We start from the raw sequence: 18,055 nt of genomic DNA, 5'->3' as shown, positions 1-18,055 counted from the left end.
TCTGTCAAATGAGCTGGAGAGGCACATGGCAAACTACGCCAGTATCGTTGCCAAAAAAAAAAAAACCAAAAAAACCCAAATGGGGTCACAGAGAGGAAAATGACCGGACGACTGGTTTTCTTTGTCATTTTATGTATGTTATTTTTGTATTCAGAAACTGTTGTGAGAGAGGGTTCCAGGCTGTCCCGAGCAGGGAGGGGGCTTGAATGAGTCCACCCCTCCCCCTTTGCCGGGGGCCCCAGGAGCCGGTGTCTTGGCTCCCCCAGTGCCGGGGTCTCCTCGTGGTGGTCGGGGAGCCCATTTCCGGCGGTAGTTCGCCGCGCTCTTTTGTAGGCGGGTGTGAAAACTGGGCGCCGAGGGGCGACGGGGTGGGCTGCGCCTCCAGGAGTGACTGGGGCGGTGCCGGGGCGCAGAACAATGACTACTGAATGATGACGTCAGCTGCAAGCGGGGTGCGGGCCACCTCGAGTTGCGCCTTCAGAAGAGCTGCGGGGGGCTCTCCTCCACCCCGAGGATGCTGGCCCCGCTGACCCCGGATGTCGGGGGATGCGCCCGGCGGCCTTGGGCTGCTGGGGGGTGGGGAGGGGAAGACAGCGGCCTCCTCCCTTTCCCTCCCCTCCCCTCCCTCGGGGCTCCCTCTCTCCGGCCGCAGCCTGGTGTCTCGCCCTGGGCCCTGCGGGCTTCTGGCCCTGCTTTTTACCTTATATGGGCATCAGGGCTCGGAGGTTGTCCGCCTCCCGAGCGGTTTCCTCCCGAGCCTTTGATTGGCTGTTCTTGGCCCGGCCTTAGGGCTGGGGAGATCTAGGGGAGCCCCTGAGTCAAGTGCAGGCCACCCTTGGACCCTTTCCTGCTTCGGGCCTGTGGGCAAAAGCCTTTGAAATGGAAGGGCGGCGCCCGCGGAGGTCCCGGCTTCCTCCGCTCCGCGTGCTGCGGGACAGCTCCTGTGCGGAGCCCAGAGCGGCTTAGCTCGGCGGCGGGCGCGCGCCCGCAGCTGGCGGGATCCCTGCCGGGGGAAGCGGCCGGGGCCGACCTCCCTCTCCCCAGGAGGGCTCGGGGCGATCAGTGCTCGGAACGTGCCCCGGCCTGGCAGCGCTAATTGGGCTTGAGAGCCGCGGCTCCCCGAGGAGGCCAGGAGCGGCCCGCCAGCGCGCGGCGCACCTTGGGGCCGGGACCCGCTTTCCCACTTTCCCAAGTGAAGGGCTTGCACCAGAAGCATCTCCCCGTTCCTTTTAACTCCGCACCTTGGCCCGCCGGGGACTGGGAGTTTCTCTGGCCACCCCTTCCTCTGGGGGGAGGGGGAGGAAAAAGGTTTGTCTTGAGGCTGATGGCTGCCAAACCCCACAAGGAGCTCTTATGTCACGAAGGGCTCCCAGGGAAAGAAATCCCCAGTGCCGGGTCACTCGGGGCCCGCTGGGTAGAGCTGCTTGTTTTCCTTTCCTGGCTTAATACCGAACACTTTGTCTTAATTTCCTGTTTTTGCTCAAGTCTGTAGCTTTGTGGCCAGCGTGCTCCGAGAGTGGGGAAAGTTTATTTTGACTTGGTTCCTCCTTTTTTATTCGGTGTTTTGTTTGCACAAAGGCATCATATGGAAATGCAGTGTGTGTGTAAATAAAACAATGTGCAGGAAAATAGCTCCTTCGTTTTTTCAGACGTCTATTAAAGCAAGGAAGTTGGGTAGTAGAGCTTTTACAGCCAACTTCTGGCACTTTCTTTAAGAACTTTATGGCCTGTCTATGCAGTTCTTTTAATCCCCTTTCCCCCCAGAGCAGCAGCAGTACCAAGTGACTTAATCCCCAAATGCACAAGTCTCATCCTTGCTGCCTCCTACTCCTGATCTCCGCTTCTCCCAGGAAACCTCAGCTGTGGCCCTCTTGGCAGCTGGCCTTGAGGGGGCCCATGTTTTGTAGGGACTTTTTCCCTTGCTCTTTTCCTTCCTTGTCCACTTCTCCCAGAACACGAATTTTATGGCTTCCAGAGCCCAGATTCCAAGGTCTCTTCAGTTACCTTCAGTTCTGGGGGCTTTTGAAACAGCATTGGATGTGTCATTTATTAACACATGTCATTGCCAGTGGGTCACTTCCCTTCCCTGGCCACCCCCTGTGTCTTTAGAATATTTGAGAGCTCTACGATTTCATCACTGGGGCTCCTCCACTCCACTGAGCAGATAGCCCCCTCCCCCCTACAGCGCAGCAGATAGATTGTTTTCAGGAAGATTCATTTTTTATGAATTCATCTTGATGTATCTTTCTGAAGGTTAGTTAGGGGGATTGACAGGCCCATGTGTATGTAGTAGGGCCTGAGAGAGTTTGTACTTTAACTGCAGAGCCTACAAGAATTCAGATTCCTAGAATTCAAATGCAACAGAGATGCTGCAGCTGGATTTCTCCCTCCTCTTCCCCCCTACCCCCAGTCTCTCTCTCCTTCTTTCTGTTTTTCTCCTTTCCCTCCCTCTCCTTTCTTCTCTGCTTCCTTCCTTCCTCTTTCACTCCCTCCTTTTCTATCTCCCTCCATCTTTTTTTTATTTTAATATTTTATTTTATTTTATTTAATAATAACTTTATATTGACAGAACCCATGCCAGGGTAATTTTTTACAACATTATCCCTTGCACTCGTTTCTGTTCCGATTTTTCCCCTCCCTCCCTCCACTCCCTCCCCTAGATGGCAAGCAGTCCTATATATGTTGGATATGTTGCAGTATATCCTAGATACAATATATGTTTGCAGAACCGAACAGTTCTCTTGTTGCATAGGGAGAATTGGATTCAGAAGGTAAAAATAACCCGGGAAGAAAAACAAAAATGCAGATAGTTCGCATTCGTTTCCCAGTGTTCTTTCTTTGGGTGTAGCTGCTTCTGTCCATCATTTATCAATTATCTCCCTCCATCTTAAAGATAGTCAGGATCAAGACTTGGTCCGCCAGCTCTGAGGGCATCACATGAGACAGATGTAAGCAAAGGATTTTGTAAATTATGAAGATGTTACTTCAGGGTCACCCTTTGGGCAGCCAAGCTGGATTTGCTCTGCTGCACATTTGGGGACGTTCAGTCGCTTTGGCTCCTTGGAGCAGGCCTGAGAGCCAGCTCGGATTCTGCCTTACTGGAGTTGAGCATGACCTTTGTCAGTATGAATAGTACTGTAAGAAGAAAAGGATGTTGGAGGAGAAGGAAAATCAACTTCAATAGACATCCTTTTGACTCCTTTGAACTTGGTACAATGTGAATGGAGCCCTTATGCTTGAGTAGAAATTTTCTTCTTATTTCCGCAGCACATGTTGGCTCGCTATTCTCTTTGTGAGGACTTTAACAATTCTATACAATTTATGGCCCCGAATGCCAAAGGGTTTATTGTTGAGACCTAACAAAAGGCCCCAGTTTGGTGTATAGTTTAACAAAGTTAAATTGAAATGTGGTCTGCCTCAGTGACTCTCGAACCATCAACTGTTCTAAATATCAGAATTTGTCAGAAAAGGGACCCAGTGTAGATGACTAGTTAAAACATCCTCCAGATGGACCTTATTTCTGGAGTGGGGTAGTGCCCAACCAGATGATGGGGTCTTATCCAGGAAGCAGTGAAGCCTGAGGGAGCTGGAGCATCTTGGGATTTAGAAGTAGCTTTGAGAAGTTCAGGTGTCAGTTGTTCGTAACTGGGAAAAATACTGGAAGAAGAGAGAGGAGTTGTGATATCTGCGGAGAGAGGGATTTGTATCTTTTGTCAGAAGTAGTTGGGCCTTATGTTAACTGAACTCTACAGGAGATAGAAAGAACAAGGTTCCCTGTAGAGTAAATAATAAAGGGCTTGGAAGCTTTAATGTTCACCCTTACTGGGCTTACCTTATTACTTTAAAAAAGAGAGATTTTTATTGATAATCTTTGTTTTTATGTTGCCTAGATTTCCTGTTAGGTCCTTCAGAATAGAAAAATAAATCAATAAAATCCCCTCTTGCAGGAACTTGTAATTGAATCAGTGCAGATATGCTCCTGACCTACTGTCTGGCAACTTTTAGACACGGCTGGTCACTGAAAATTGACCTTTCACCCTCTTCGTATGAGCCACCGTGTTCCGTGAGGGACACGTTCCTAATGTCTTCATGTTCTTCCTTGAAGATTGGGACAGTGATCATTTCTGTGGCTACCTGTGTAAGTTGTTGCAGATATCATCAGCGCTTTCAAAAAACAGATCCTAGCAGACCTTCTAGCAAAGAACCCCAGGGAATGACAGTTGCTATATATTTGTACTCTTTGGATTTAAAAAATGAGTAGTTGCTGGTTCAGCACAGGGGTCCCATGCAGCTGTTCACAGGTTGGAGAGGCTGTGCTGATTTATGGATGTAAATGGAAACAGCTGGAGTCTTTCTACCACCTGCCCCTCAGCTGAAACCTGGCACCCGGAGTCCTCCACAGATCTGGCCCCTGCTGTCCTTAGCTCTGCTGCTTCCCGTCTGCCCCCGTCCTGTGCAGCAGTCCTGCCAGCTAGCAGAGCCTACTTGTACCTGGTACCTCCGCCCTGTCCCACGTATGCCAGCAGGCTCCCTCCCTCACCATCAGCTCAGGCTCTCCGTTCTTAGCTGTCATTTCTGAAGCTGAAACATCTTCACAGTTACAAGGCATTGAGAACTTTCTTTTCTAGGTATAGACAGTTCTCACTTTATGCAAGTGGACCATTCTGTAGACCTCTATGTAAAATAATCTTAATGTGTTTGCCCATTGGTGAGAGGAAGAAAGGGGGCCTGCACATGGTTCAAAGCTGTGTCGGGGCTGGGGATAGCGAAGCAAGAGGAGTACGGGGGACGGGGGCAGACACGGGAGAGACGGAAGACGGATACAGGACATATGGGCAGAATAGTGCTAAGGGCTCCGGCTTTGGGGCTCCATTCTTCTGCTCTCATGTGAAAGACTTTGGAATGATTGATTCTTATCTTTTTGCTTTGGGAGGGGCCTCAGTGCTGAGCCGAGGGAGGGGAACAAAGAGGGAGCACAGTACTATGCAGTAAAGTCAGCATGGCTCTTTGGGGACCAGACTTTCTTAGAGAATTAGTTACATAAAGTGGAATTATGCCATGCAAATGTATGTAAAGTGAGAACTGTCTGTTTCTAGTAGTTGTGATTGTGAGGAGGCTGAGGCAGGTGTGGAATGGCAGAAATGCCGCCTCGCTGGCAGACAGAGCTAATAGTTCAGACCCTCATGATGCCAGCTGCTCTTTCTGGGAACTCGCAGCTCCCTGCTTAACATCTGCACCCGGTTATGCCATCCCTGCGTCTGGGCAGCTTTCCTCCCCTTCCCACCAAAGCAAACCCCAGCTCTTGGTAACGGTTTGTTCTCTTCCGATCCGTGATGCCCTCTTAGTTCCCACTCTTGCCTTTATTTTCTTTTTGCGGGCCTTGTTTGGGCTTTGCCCCTGTGCATGTAGCTTTGCTTTGTTAAAGTATCTGTCTCTGTCTGAGAAGTTGCCAAATGAGGTCTGAGTGTTTCTTAGTTTTCAACAACTTTGAAGTCCAGGGAGATGATTGTCAAAAAGTTACTGCCCCCTGTGTGCTACATCTGCTCTGTTAACAGGGACTATCCTTTCCCAGTGCTCAGCCTGATGTTTTGTACACAGTAAGCACTTAATAAATGCCTTTTGTCACTTGACATCTTTCTTTTTAGCTACCTGTATTTAAGAGCTGTGGTCACTATACTCAAGGACTGAAGGGATCCCAGCCACAGATGTAATTATACAGACACAGTCTGTCTCTCTCTCTCTGTCTCTATTTCTCTGTGTCTCTGTCTCTGTCTCTGTCTCCTGGCTGAGCAGCTGTGCTGTTTAAGCCCGAGATGCTGCACGATCCGATCCCCCGCAAGATCAGGTTGCAGTGCACCGGCCAGGCCACTGGATCTCTCTGATACTTCTTACAAGCCAGTGTTACTGACCTTATTTCCATTCAGTCTTGAACTTCTTTTAGACACTTTCTTGACTTGGGGCCATGTTTGATTATTTTCCTCCCTGTTTCAGGAGTGTGTCTATGCTATAAAAGCTTGGAATTAAAAATGTGGTTATCTCAAAGAGGCCTCTTTTTTCAAAAAATGTGATTTTTTTTTTTTTTAGCTAAGAAATAAAGGGGAACCTGGGTGGAGGATTGCTACCTTGCCTGTGTATCATCTGTCAGCTGTGCTGCTGTTGAGAGTGTTTAGGTAGCAGCTGGCTCAGAGCATCTTGGAGGACCTTGGACGGTTTAGAATGCGATTCCTACTTGGAAAGGGCTTCTCTTGCGTACATCTGTGTGGAAAATCAGCCTGGGCTCCCGTGCCAGTCATTTCAGTTGGTCGTCTCCTGAAAACAACACTGTTCTTATGGGTTCTTAGTCCTTTCCTTTTTAGGTCAGTTGTAAATCCAGGGCTGAGAGGCTGAAGTCATTTTGACTTGTATAATTATTTTGTCTCCCAGGAGCCTTTACATAAACCTGCGTGTCGAAAGGGCTTTGATCAGTGCAAATACAATTCCGAGAATCTGACGGCTGGATCGCAGCCGCTTGCTTACCAGACTTGCTCACATTCCCTGGTCAGTGGCCTTAGGCTACTGTAGCTGGGTGGTTGTGGGCAAGTCACTGAAGCTAAACGAGCCTCAGTTTTCTTCAGTTATAGAGTGAGGATCATGTTTCCTTCTTTTGAGAGAATTGTGGTAAGTAAGGCACTTTGTGGAGATAAGCAGTCATGTTATTGATATTTAACATCAGAAAGTCCTCATAGCTAGACAACAAGGCAGCATTGGGCTTGGAGTCAGGAAGACCTGAATGAAAATCCTGCCTCAGATGAATTACTAGCTTTTTTGATACCAAGCAAGGCATTGAACTTCTCTCAGCCTCAGTTTCCACGTTTGTAAAGTGAGGATGATAAAATAGCACTTGCCTCCCAGGATGGTTGTGATGAGCAAGTGAGGTAATACAAAATGAAAATAAAATAAACTGCAATATAGTATAATGATATTTAATAAATATTTGCTTTTTAAAAAACAATAGTTCTTTATGTTCAAAATATATGCCAAGATGGTTTTCAACATTCACCCTTGCAAAACCTTGACGGCAAGTCATCCAATATAAGCCAAACATGGCCTACAAGAAAAATCAGATCAAAAAGAGGGGAAAATGAGAAAGAAAAAAGAAGAAACAAACAACAAAAAAGGTGAAAATACTATGTTGCAATTCACATTCAGTTCTCATAGTCCTATTTCTGGATGCAGAGGACTCTTTCCATCACAAGTCTTTTGTAATAGACCTGAATCACCTCATTGTTGAAAAGAGCCATGTCCATCACAACGATCATTGCATAATCTTGTTGTTACTATGTTCGCTTGGTTCTACTCATTTCACTTAGTATTAGTTCCACGTAAGTCTCTCCAGGCCTTTCTGAAATCATCCGATGGTCGTTTCTTACAGAACAATAATATTCCATAACCTTCATATACCACAACTTATTCAGCCATTCCCCAATTGATGGGCATCCACTCAGTTTCCAGTTCCTTGCCACCACAAAAAGGGCTGCTCCAAACATTTTTGCACACATGGTCCTTTTCCCTTTTTTTGGTTCTCTCTGGGATACAGGCTTGGTGGAGAACCCTGCTGGGTCAAAGGTCTTTTTTAATAAAATAAAATAGATTAGTTTGGAAGTAAAATGAAATTACTCTGTACACAAATGACCCTATTTATTTTAGTGGGGAAACATTCTAAAAACCATTGTCAAGCACTCCATAAATACTCCTCCGAAGCGAAATCTTATTTTGCACTTGCTGGGTTTGGCCATGGAGAGGTTGGAGTAAGCGACCAGGTTCTTCTAACATGTGCCAGTGGCTGTTTCCCAGGGGGAGGGGGCAGCCCTTTGGAATTTCCAGAATTAGCTGCAGATGCCTTAGTAGTTACTGGGTGATAACAAAGATTTGTCATGGTCACCCCGGGAGCTGGGTCATTTCCTTAGAGCCAGCTGTGTGTAGACGTATCCTGGAGATATAGTTTTCCTAGGTTTTGTCCATAGTGATTTGCTTTAGCTTGAGGATGTCCTAAGCAGTTCATTTGCCCAGTTCTGCATTTTTCTGCCCATTTTTTTGACTTAATGAAATGAAACCTAGTAAGGTAGAAAGGGCAGAGTTGGGCAGTAGAATATTTTGCATCCAGTTAGTATATTCACTTTGTGACTGGGCCATGTGATTCATTATAGAGAGGAGGTAACATTGTAAAGAATGTAAGGGAAAGTGCTGAACATTTGCGCCTCAGTTTCAACATCTGTAAAATGTGAACTACAGGGCTTAGTGTTGAGAGGGATCTTAAACCTCTTCATTTTCTAGCTGAGGAAACTTGAGATTTGGAAAAAATAGTAGAATGAGGATTTGAGAAATAGCTTATAAAATCCCTGATCTGGAGCCAGGTAGAACTCCAGAGACATTGAGAGCACACCATGCACATGAACACACACACACACACACACACCTCTGCTTCAAAATGTCAAACCCGCCCTTAATACTTGGGTGACCTGTTTTGAAAGGGTGGTTCAAGCATTACAGCTCCTGTGTAGGTAGTTGTTCCTTGTTACTGGATTTGGGACTTGGAGCCAGTAACAACCATTTTGTGCCTCAGTTTTTTCATCCACAGAATGGGGGCTTTCATTAAGAATGCCACATGTAAGGGATATGAGGTATAGCTGATTTTTGTGTGTTCCCATTTTACAGAAAGCAAGCAGGAATTGGGAGGACTGATCAGATCAATTACTCAATTACTCCATCAAACACTGTGGGGACATTCTCCTTTCTCCCTCCTCTCCCCCCCCCCCCCCCAATTGCTTTTGAAATCTCTCCATCAACAAATAGTGGAAATAGTTTTTCTAACCCCGGGCCTTCTGTGTCTGAGATGGCGGGCTGCCAATCTTTTTAACTCCCCATTTCCTGGGCTTTTTCTTCCTTCCCCAGCCTGGTTGAGATTAAAGTTTCTCAAACTGTGGGGTGTGACCCTTATGGAATTGTGTAACCAAATGTGTGTATGTGGGGGTGTCACGAAATTCTGATTTATTCTCGTAAGTAATTGAGATGTAAGCCTGGTTTGTACACCTAGATCCCCAGGACTGCATAAAAATTTCTTGAAAAAGGGGCCATTAGTAGAAAAACTTTAAGAAGCCCTGATTTTAGATGTTCCAGTGTGGACTCTGGCTTTTAAACCTTTATGCTTTGGTGATTACCAGGAGGAAGAGCACAGGTGTCGGTTAGCCAAGGAAAGGATATCCAGGCCTTTGGTAAAACTTGGGGCCCTGGGACTTTTGTTCTCTTTTCCTAACCAACAATAATTCTTGCTCATAGTCCTTTTTGTATGCAAAACCCTAAATATATTTTAGCAGAGGAAGGAGCCCTCTACTGGGCCTGGAAGACCCAAATGCTGTCATTCCTTTGCTACTGAGGGAGCTTGGGAGTTGGGTTGGGATGAGCTCTCCTAACCTGGCTCTGCTGCATTGGACTATTGGTCACCTTTTCCACCTTTCCTCCACCTGGCACTGTTCTTTCCTGAGTCTCCCTGCTCCCTTAGACTGGTGGAGAGCTTCCCCATCATTCTCTTCTCTTTCTCTCCTGAATTATCATCTTTATGCAAAGAATATGCAGGTAACTATATCCAGGCCAAGTCTTTCCTCACTCCAGTCCTGCATCACCATCTACTGAATATTCAAACTGGGTTATTTGGAGGCACGTCAAACCTCGCATCATGTCAAAAATGTCACGTCAAAAGAAACTGTCAAAAAAGGCTCGTTTTGGCCTCCAAATCTCTTCTGCTAAACTTACCGATGACTGTTGAAGGCAGCACCATTATTTCAGGCTACTAGGTCTGTAACCTCAGCTCCCAGTCCATCCAGTCCCTCACCAAATCGCTGCCCTTTTAACTCCACAGCGGTTCTCTTTTCCGACCCCTTCTTACTATACACAATTATTGCTGCACTTAGTCAGACTCTTATCCCCTCTTGCTTAGACTCATTTCAGGGGACTCTCAGTTGGTATTTATGCTTTTCCTCCCTTCAGTCCTTCAGTCCATCCTCCACTCAGCAACCAACAGGATTTTTCTTTATTATGGAGCTCACAATAACACTGTTAAACTTCAGTGACTTTCTGTAATCTCCAGGATAAAATGGAAACTTTGCCTTTTAAAGCCCTTTGCAACCCAGCCCCTGCCTATCTTTCCAGCATTCCCTTCTCACACTCCAGCTTCTGTCTGTATTTTAGCTCTGCTGCCCGTCTGCCTGGGTTCCCATACTTCTTTAAGATGCATCTCAAGCACCAGCCATTTATCCAAAGCAGGGGCTTCTTCCTAACAGCCTGGTGGTTATCTTGTATTTATTGTGGATATACTTATCCATGTTGTCGCTTCTATAGAATTTATATTCTTCAAGAGCAATGTTTTTTTCTTTTTTTTGGTATTTGAATGCCAAATGCCTGGCACAAAGTAAGCTCTTAATGTATGCTTAATGATTGATTGACCGTGGCAATTTCCTTTTCATCCCTTTAATTTTAGGATTCTAATCTTAGATCCATGTCAGGTCCTTTGTGTAGATATTGTCCCTATTTACAGATGTGAAATAAAGTCATTAGCTACACAGTTAGATGTAGAACCAGAATTCCTAACTTCCAGGTCCGAACTTGTCCTATGGTGTAAGTGTTTAAGCAAAATTTGGGAGGGAAATGACTCATTTTGAAACAGACTTGCCCCATGGGGTGGCAGCTCCCTGGTGTGGAGGCTTAAGGCTTAAGTGTGGCATTTGTCCTTAATAAGGAGCTTCCCTGGGAGCCAGGGCCATGGGATGAGCTATGGATTGTCAGGAGAAGGGCAGATCTACACTCTTCTGTGGTAATGGGAAGTGGTGCGGGTCAGAGCAGGACCCCTAGTATGGAGGGGGAGATGCAGGTCCTCCCTTCTGAAAATCATAGAAATGGCATTTGTGGACTGCACTTGTGTTCATTTCTAAAAGAGAACACCTGCATTTTTTTCCCCCCAAGTCATTCATTCACGCTACTTATTTCAGAAAACTGGGTGATTTCTGTTTCCCGAGATGTTCTTGTTTCTGAGATGCCCCAGAGCTTATTTTCATGTAATAATAAGATTCATCCTTGGTCACTTGACCTTAACTTGTGTCTAGGGAACATGGCTATGAGCAGCCTTATTCAGAACAAACCCCCTCCAGACTATGAATTGGAGAGCAGTCTCTGACTTGATTTGGCAGAACTGGCAGCGCTACTTCTGCCGCTTTGAAAAAGACTGGGAACTGGGTGAGTCTGGGAATTGAACACTGGTGTTAGCAGAGGTTGGTCATTTTATTCAGTATATTCAGCCTGAAAGCCCAAGCTTAAACGTTTCCTCTCTAAATAATGCTGTCCAAATATAAAATTGCTCATTTGCAAAAAAAGAAAAAAAAAAACAAACAAAAAAAGAAATCCAACTTTATTTGATAGTTTAATTGTATCTGTTTTTCTTACCTATCCATTATTCAGAGGCCCTTAATAAGTCTTGCCTCTATACCGAAGTACCGAGATAGATACTGGGAAATACAGAAAGGCCAGTTGTCGAAGATCCAGCTTGTTTACCCTCGTGAAGCTTGCCAGGTTGGGAGAGAAACTGCTAATGAACGGCACTAGAAATGGTTGGTCAGGCTTAGATGATTGAAGGTGAGAGAAGGAAAGGTTCATTGTAGAAGAAGGTTTGTGGATGGATTCCTGGGAGCTCTTCAGGAGATCTGGGAGTTAGCCATGGGAATTTCTACTTCTGATCTGGAGATGGCCCCAGTTGACCTACGCAGGACTTCTCTATTCCAAAGGTGCTGCTCCATTGTTTTATCTAGGAAATATGGCAGGTGGCAGAATCCTTTCCATTGCAAAGCCAGGGTACAGTTTGGGTCCTTAAATGTCTCTCAAGGGAATGCTGCTGACGAACATATTTTTCGAGATGAGGATTATCGGTATTGATTTTGCACCACCAAGGCCAGAAAGAATGCCCACCCTCACTTGGTGGTTTCAGATTGAGGATTGGGAAGGGATGGAGAGATTGTCAAGGCTGTCATTTTATATATTAGGAAGTTTAAAATCTTGGTCAACAGAACTGAAATTGGTCAGAACTCTGTTCAGGACTTTCCAAAACACCAGGTCATCTGGTAGTTGGCGGAATGAGGGAAGTGGTCTGAATCCAATGGAATTTCACATTTAATTGGGAGATGTTTTGCTTAAGAGACAAGTCATGGAAAGATCACACGGGCTTGTGGCCCAAGCCCTGGTTTTTGCCTCTCTTCTAGCTCCAGTATTCTGTAGATAGGTGAGCATTCCAGGAGCATGCCGGGAAATGCTTCTGCTTGGGAAACTTGCCAAGCCCCTGTTTTAAATTGATTCTATGTATTTGCTTTGTAAGCTCTAAAAATACATTGATTGGAGAGGGGGAGGGGCAATTGAAGTTTTAACTGTAATTAAAATGGAAGAAATTTTGCCTGTAGTTATCTCCAATGTTTCTGTTGATTCTAAAGCACTTGTAATGTTAGAAGAAGACTGTGACCAAGGGCCCCTTCTTTTTGCTTCTGGATTTAAAAACTTACTGTCCTTAACATGGTTCATTAACTAGACTTGATAATAAATATACAAGTTTAGGATACATTTCCCTAACAGGAAGTTGATGGGCTTGCTGAGCTTGATTATTGCCCTTTTGAATTAGATTACCCCGATTTTCTCCCACAATCAATTCAAATTTACATTCCCTCACCTCCCATTTACTCCACCTACCCCTCGGATCTAGCTGGGAAGGGAGAGTTTTAATGAGATCTGAATCCGCTTTTAAGGTAGTTAGAATAAATTGTGCTTCAACCTCTCTCTTCCTTTTGGGCCAAGCATTACAGACCTCTTTTAAGATGCAAATAATTCCAGGGAATCTTGTTAACTCACTTATCTTCATGTAAATTTGAGAGCAGGATTTGGGGGAGGGAAAAGAGAGAGTGAAAGACTTAAACCCAGTCTCTTGTGGCCCAGAGGAGCAGTGGCCTGGGCAGACTTGGAGGAGAACAGGGTAGGTCTTCAAGAGTGGAGGCAAGGCCGTCCCTTTCCTTCTCATTCCCCTGCGAATGGGGAGGAGAAGAAGAGAAGGATTTGCTCTGTTTTTACTGCAGGTATCTGGGGTGAAAGGCTTGATAGGTCTCTTCATCCCTTTTGATTTATACTTGATGATAGCTTCTATTTCCCTTCCCCTTTAATGATTGTTATCGATGTTAAAAGGTTTTGAATTGCCAAGAAGAAATGCCTCATTGTTTTGACACATTGCCATCTATTTGGAAAATGAAATATCATCTTAAAAAAAAAAAAGATGGGACCAGAAAAAAAGATAATCTGACCAGAAGGTGGTCGTTTTAAGTGTGTTGCTGGCTGCCTTTAGGAGTTAGTTACCTTCCTTCATCATGGTCTTTCAGGATGTTGGATACATAAGATACACAAGGAAGAACCTCGACTGATCTTTATAATCTAATGGATAGAATTAGCTGTTTTAGTGTGAAGACCATTCTTATTTGGTGACAGTGTTCCTAGAGATGTCACATTTAAAATGGGAACATTGTCTTCGTGGGACAGATTGCCGTTTGAGGTGCCTACAAAGGGTAATGATCCTTTTTAGGAACATGAACTCATTTCAATCTGGTTGAGATTTGACATCGGGTGATGGAGGACATCTCAAGTACAGCTCTTGGCCCAGCTAACTGGCAGTCTGCTTGACTGAACAAACGAGACACTTGCATTTCTTTTTCACCCCTCATCGAAGCTTGGTTTTTGTCTGTTTTTTGTTTCGTTTGTTTTTAATTTCCTTCACCTGTACTTGTTCAGGCAAAAAGAGATATCGGTTTTCAGAATCTTTTCTTGTAAAATAAAATCTATTGCGGTCATGCTTTACAATTTAGGTGATCTCAGAACTTGTTAGATGTTGGGCTCAGGTGTTTGGAGTGGTTTAACGTCATTGAGAGTCTCTGGGGATTACCCTAGAGATCTGTGTTCAAGTTTGTTCTTTTAAAAATGTCCCATTAGTAATTTAGGAAAAGGTACCAAGTGACCTCATTTGGGTTTGTAGGTGCCGCTAGATTGTGGGTAGAGTGGGCAGGTTGTGGCAGGGGGATAGATTGGAAGATTGACAACCCAGGGGACAGCGAACTTGATGCTCTTTGTTGACAGTTTTCCATCGTTTTGTCACCAGAACCAAAAGTCCTCGACAACCCTCAGTGAATTATAAGATGCAACTCTTCTGTGCGTAATATCCACTTATGCTAATTGTTTTTTGTTAGCTCTATGTGAGACAGTTTGGTTTAATGGCAACTGTGGTCTGTTGTGGCCCTTGAGGCCTTTGGCTTGAATCTCTGTTTGACCCTAGAAAGATTGGTCATCTCTCTGTATAAAACGGGGCTCCCCTCTCTCCCTGGAGTCAGGTCCTTTTGGGCACAGCTGTCCCTGGGGTAAAAACTTTGGCGTTCAGCCTTTGGTTTTTATTATGTCTTCGTAGGAGGTCATAGGAACTGAGGACTTGGTGAGGACAGTGATAGTTTCTATTGATCTTCACCACATCTAAACAGCGGGTCTGCCTCAAGTGTTTCCTCCCCCCTTCCTCCCCTTTAATTACAATTTTACAGGTTTGGGACAGGGGCGGGGCATGTGTACCTGACAGGAATCCAAAATAAAGAAAAGATTTCTATAATACGATTTTCTCTCTTTTGCCGCAGACTGGTAGAATCGACAAATCCTACCCAACAGTATGTGGCCACACGGGACCCGTGCTCGACATCGACTGGTGTCCACACAACGACCAGGTCATTGCCAGCGGCTCGGAGGACTGCACAGTGATGGTGAGTGCGGCAGCTAGGTCTGGACCGTTTCATGGCCTTTGGGCCTCTGAAGTGGGTGACCATGTTTTGCCTAATTATAATGTTGAGTAATGCCAGTTCAGTTATGAACATGCCAGCCACTGGAGGGCGAGTAGGACCGGATGCTTATAGGGCCCCTGAGCCCGCTAGGAGCCTTAGGAAGGACCTTGGGCATCTTTTGGTTCAGGTATCGCCAGGAAATAGGAAAGAAATCCAGAGCTCTCAGAGTTTCGCTTAGAGTGAGGGAGGATTCAGAGATTGTCGCGTGGGGAAAAGAAAAGGACTGGATTCAGTTCAACAAAGCAGACCTTTAATAAAGGCCCTACTGTGTACAAGACTACACTATCCTAAGCCCAGGGGATACCCACCCAAATTGGTTCTAAGGAACTTTTAAAGTTTTCTTACTGGCAAAAGTTCTGAGAGGTGATTATGTGAGTATTGTCTGTTACGTGGGAGTGACTTTGCCTGAATTTTTAAAAATCTACTTTTACTTTCCTCTTTCTAAAACCCATAATTTTAAGTGAATCTTTAAAGTTGGGGTGCTGGGGGCTTGAGCAAAAGTTTGTTAAGAGCAGAGGTTAGGTAGAGATGGCCAAGCTGGGCCAAACTGAAATTTAGACCATCTCTGGGAGCTGACCCCTCCCCCCACCCCCCTATCCTCCAAAAGGGTTTGTGGCTGTGGGAACACAGCTGTGCACAGCGAGCCCTGTAGCACGGCGTGCTGTTGGCGGGAAGGCCACGGGCCTGAATTAGAAGGTCACGTCTGATGCCTCCCTGTTGTGCCATCTGGGGCAAGTCATTTTTCAGGGCTGGATAGCATTCAGTCATCTTTACACAGTGTGACAAGGGTCCTGCAAGAATATGTTGGTGCAATTGATATTTTTCCTTCTGAAATAATAAATCATAGGCTTTTAGAAATCTACTTCCACCTAAGGTAGTATAGGAGAGGGCCAAAGATGGTGGCGGTTCTGAACTGAGGTCTTCTCACTTCATGACTGGTGTTTAGTGGGACATTTCTCACTCGATAGAGCACTCTTGTGTTGTGAAAAGAAAAAAAAAATCTCTGGTTCCACATTTCCGCAATTCCCATAGATCAGGGCTTAGGAATCTTTTTTTCTGCCCAGGGCCATTTGGATATTAATCAATTATTCGTGGGAGGTACAAAACTGTCATCTTCGAACTCAAAAGAGTGGAAAGTTGTTTTTCCTAGCTTGTACCTCATCGTCCCCTGCAGTTGCCTTAGCAAATGATTTCACAGGTCCCATACGGTCCGCGGGATAGATATTTCCTGCCCCCGCCATGGAAGCATGGACATGGATGAGCTAAGCCAACTTGCTTATTTTACGGATGAGGAGCCCAAGGTGCCATGACTTTCACCAGAGGCTGGTGCCTCTTACCCTGAGGCTTCTGATATGGGTCTCCATGTGCCTCATTCTTTTTCTGTGTAAAAGCGAATTAAAAGTTTCCCAACTTTTTCCTATTTTTTTCACCCCCTAAAGGTCTTTTACACTTCTAGTCTCTCTGGAGGTGTATAGGCTGCCCTAAGTTACTAGGTCTATGATTCCAAGACTTTGGTGTCTGTCATTCCTCTTACATTTTTGTAAGCTCCTTATTGGTTTGCTCTAATTTAAAAAAATGCTTATTGGGATCATTTGGAGGAGCAGGAGCTCAAAAAGCTGCCATAGGAAGAAATGTAGGTGTGGGGACGGGCTTCCTGGGGGAACCTGGAGTAAGGAAAACCTTTCTGGATTTTCATCCTGCCTCTTATAATGGCAGCCATTGGGCCACAACCTCGGGCAGTTTCCACATCTGTGAGATGGGGATCCTAATGCTCAGAGGACCCTCTTGCCTCAGAAGGTGGGCAACAAACATATAAAGGACTGCTTGCCATCTAGGAGAGGGGGTGGAGGGAGGGAGGGAAAAAAAAAATCGGAACAGAAACGAGTGTCAATATAAAGTAATTATTAAATTAAAAAAAAAAAACCACACACAAAAAAAATAAAAATAAAAAAAAATAGCCTCCAAAAAAAAAAAAAAAAAAAAAAAAAAGAAGGTGGGCAACATGTTCAGATATGGACCCCAAGTCCCCTTATTCTCTACATTGTGAATATAGACCCACATTTACTGATCATTTTGTAGGCTTTACTGGTTGAAGTCTTGTGGACTCAGAGAAGTTATCCCAACTCTCCATTTTTCTACATGGAGTATTTCTTAGATGACTTCACCAGTAGTGAAAACATGCAAAGTTTTAGGTTGCTCTTCTCCAGAAGAACTCTTCATTTTACAGGCGTCCTTTAGGCAGGGTAGTCTGCCACCTGCAGAAAAGATCTCTTAAGAAAAGAGGTTCAATAGAGGCAGTCAGTGGTCACATGGGGCCAAGCTGGAGGAGAAATTCCACCTTACAAGTACTGGTGAGGGCTGATGTCCCGCTTCTCCTGTCCCCGCTTCTCCCTTCCCCAATGGAGATTTGTATGATTCAGAATTTTGCTCTTGCATTTGATTTTTTGATGAGTTCCTTTTTTTGTTTGTTTTTTTGGTCTGAAAAAAGTCATTTTTATTTTTAGCCATCCCACTAAGTTCTCTAACTGAATTACTTAGAAATCATACGTTGTCATTGCTGTGGCCACAAAAAAGAAAGTTTGTTGCTTAATAGTGGAAATGAATACTTTTAAAAATGAAGTACTTAGATGTTTCTTCACTGGCCTTCAGAAATCTAGCACTCCTCAAGAGATGAGGCCCTGGAATCACCATTGTTTTCTTTCTTGCCTTCCAAGTCTATGCTTTGTATTTTTGTTTTAATTAAATGTGAAAACAAGTGATCACTTTTATCTCAATCAAAAAAGCATTCACTAAACCCGTGTGCTAAGTTGGCCACTGGGTGACATGGCGGATAAAGCACTGGTGTCCAGAAGATCTGGCAGCTGCGTGATGCCGGGCAAGTCACTTAACACTTTTTGCCTCAGTCTCCTCACCTGTAAAATGATCTGGTGATCCAGTGTCTTTACCAAGAAAATCTCACATGGTCACGAAGACTCAGAAACGCCACGGCCCTGTGCCAGGCACTGGGGACATGAAAGCAAAAGATTTCCCCCTCTGCTGCAAGTTGTGGTCTGCCAGGGGGCTCTCGGGCCCCGTCTTCCCTCAGAACACGGGGAGGGAGGGTGCCCTGGAACACAAGCTCAGGCCAT

The 18,055-nt window shown here is 45.2% G+C and overlaps 1 protein-coding gene across 2 annotated transcripts in view; it reads left to right on the top strand.

Annotated features, from left to right (window-relative positions):
• The window catches only part of CORO1C (coronin 1C), a 98,445-nt gene that overhangs the window by 65,809 nt on the left and 14,581 nt on the right, over positions 1 to 18,055 (top strand). For both annotated transcript variants that reach the window (XM_051972976.1, XM_051972977.1), the window contains exon 3: positions 14,727 to 14,849. In XM_051972976.1, coding sequence (XP_051828936.1) covers positions 14,727 to 14,849 — 123 coding nt within the window. The remainder of the gene's footprint in view (positions 1 to 14,726; positions 14,850 to 18,055) is intronic.

Source organism: Antechinus flavipes, chromosome 1 (genome assembly GCF_016432865.1).
Source record: "Antechinus flavipes isolate AdamAnt ecotype Samford, QLD, Australia chromosome 1, AdamAnt_v2, whole genome shotgun sequence".
NCBI lineage: Eukaryota > Metazoa > Chordata > Mammalia > Dasyuromorphia > Dasyuridae > Antechinus > Antechinus flavipes.
Note: the sequence above shows the minus strand (reverse complement) of the source record. Positions and strands in the feature narration are given on the sequence as shown.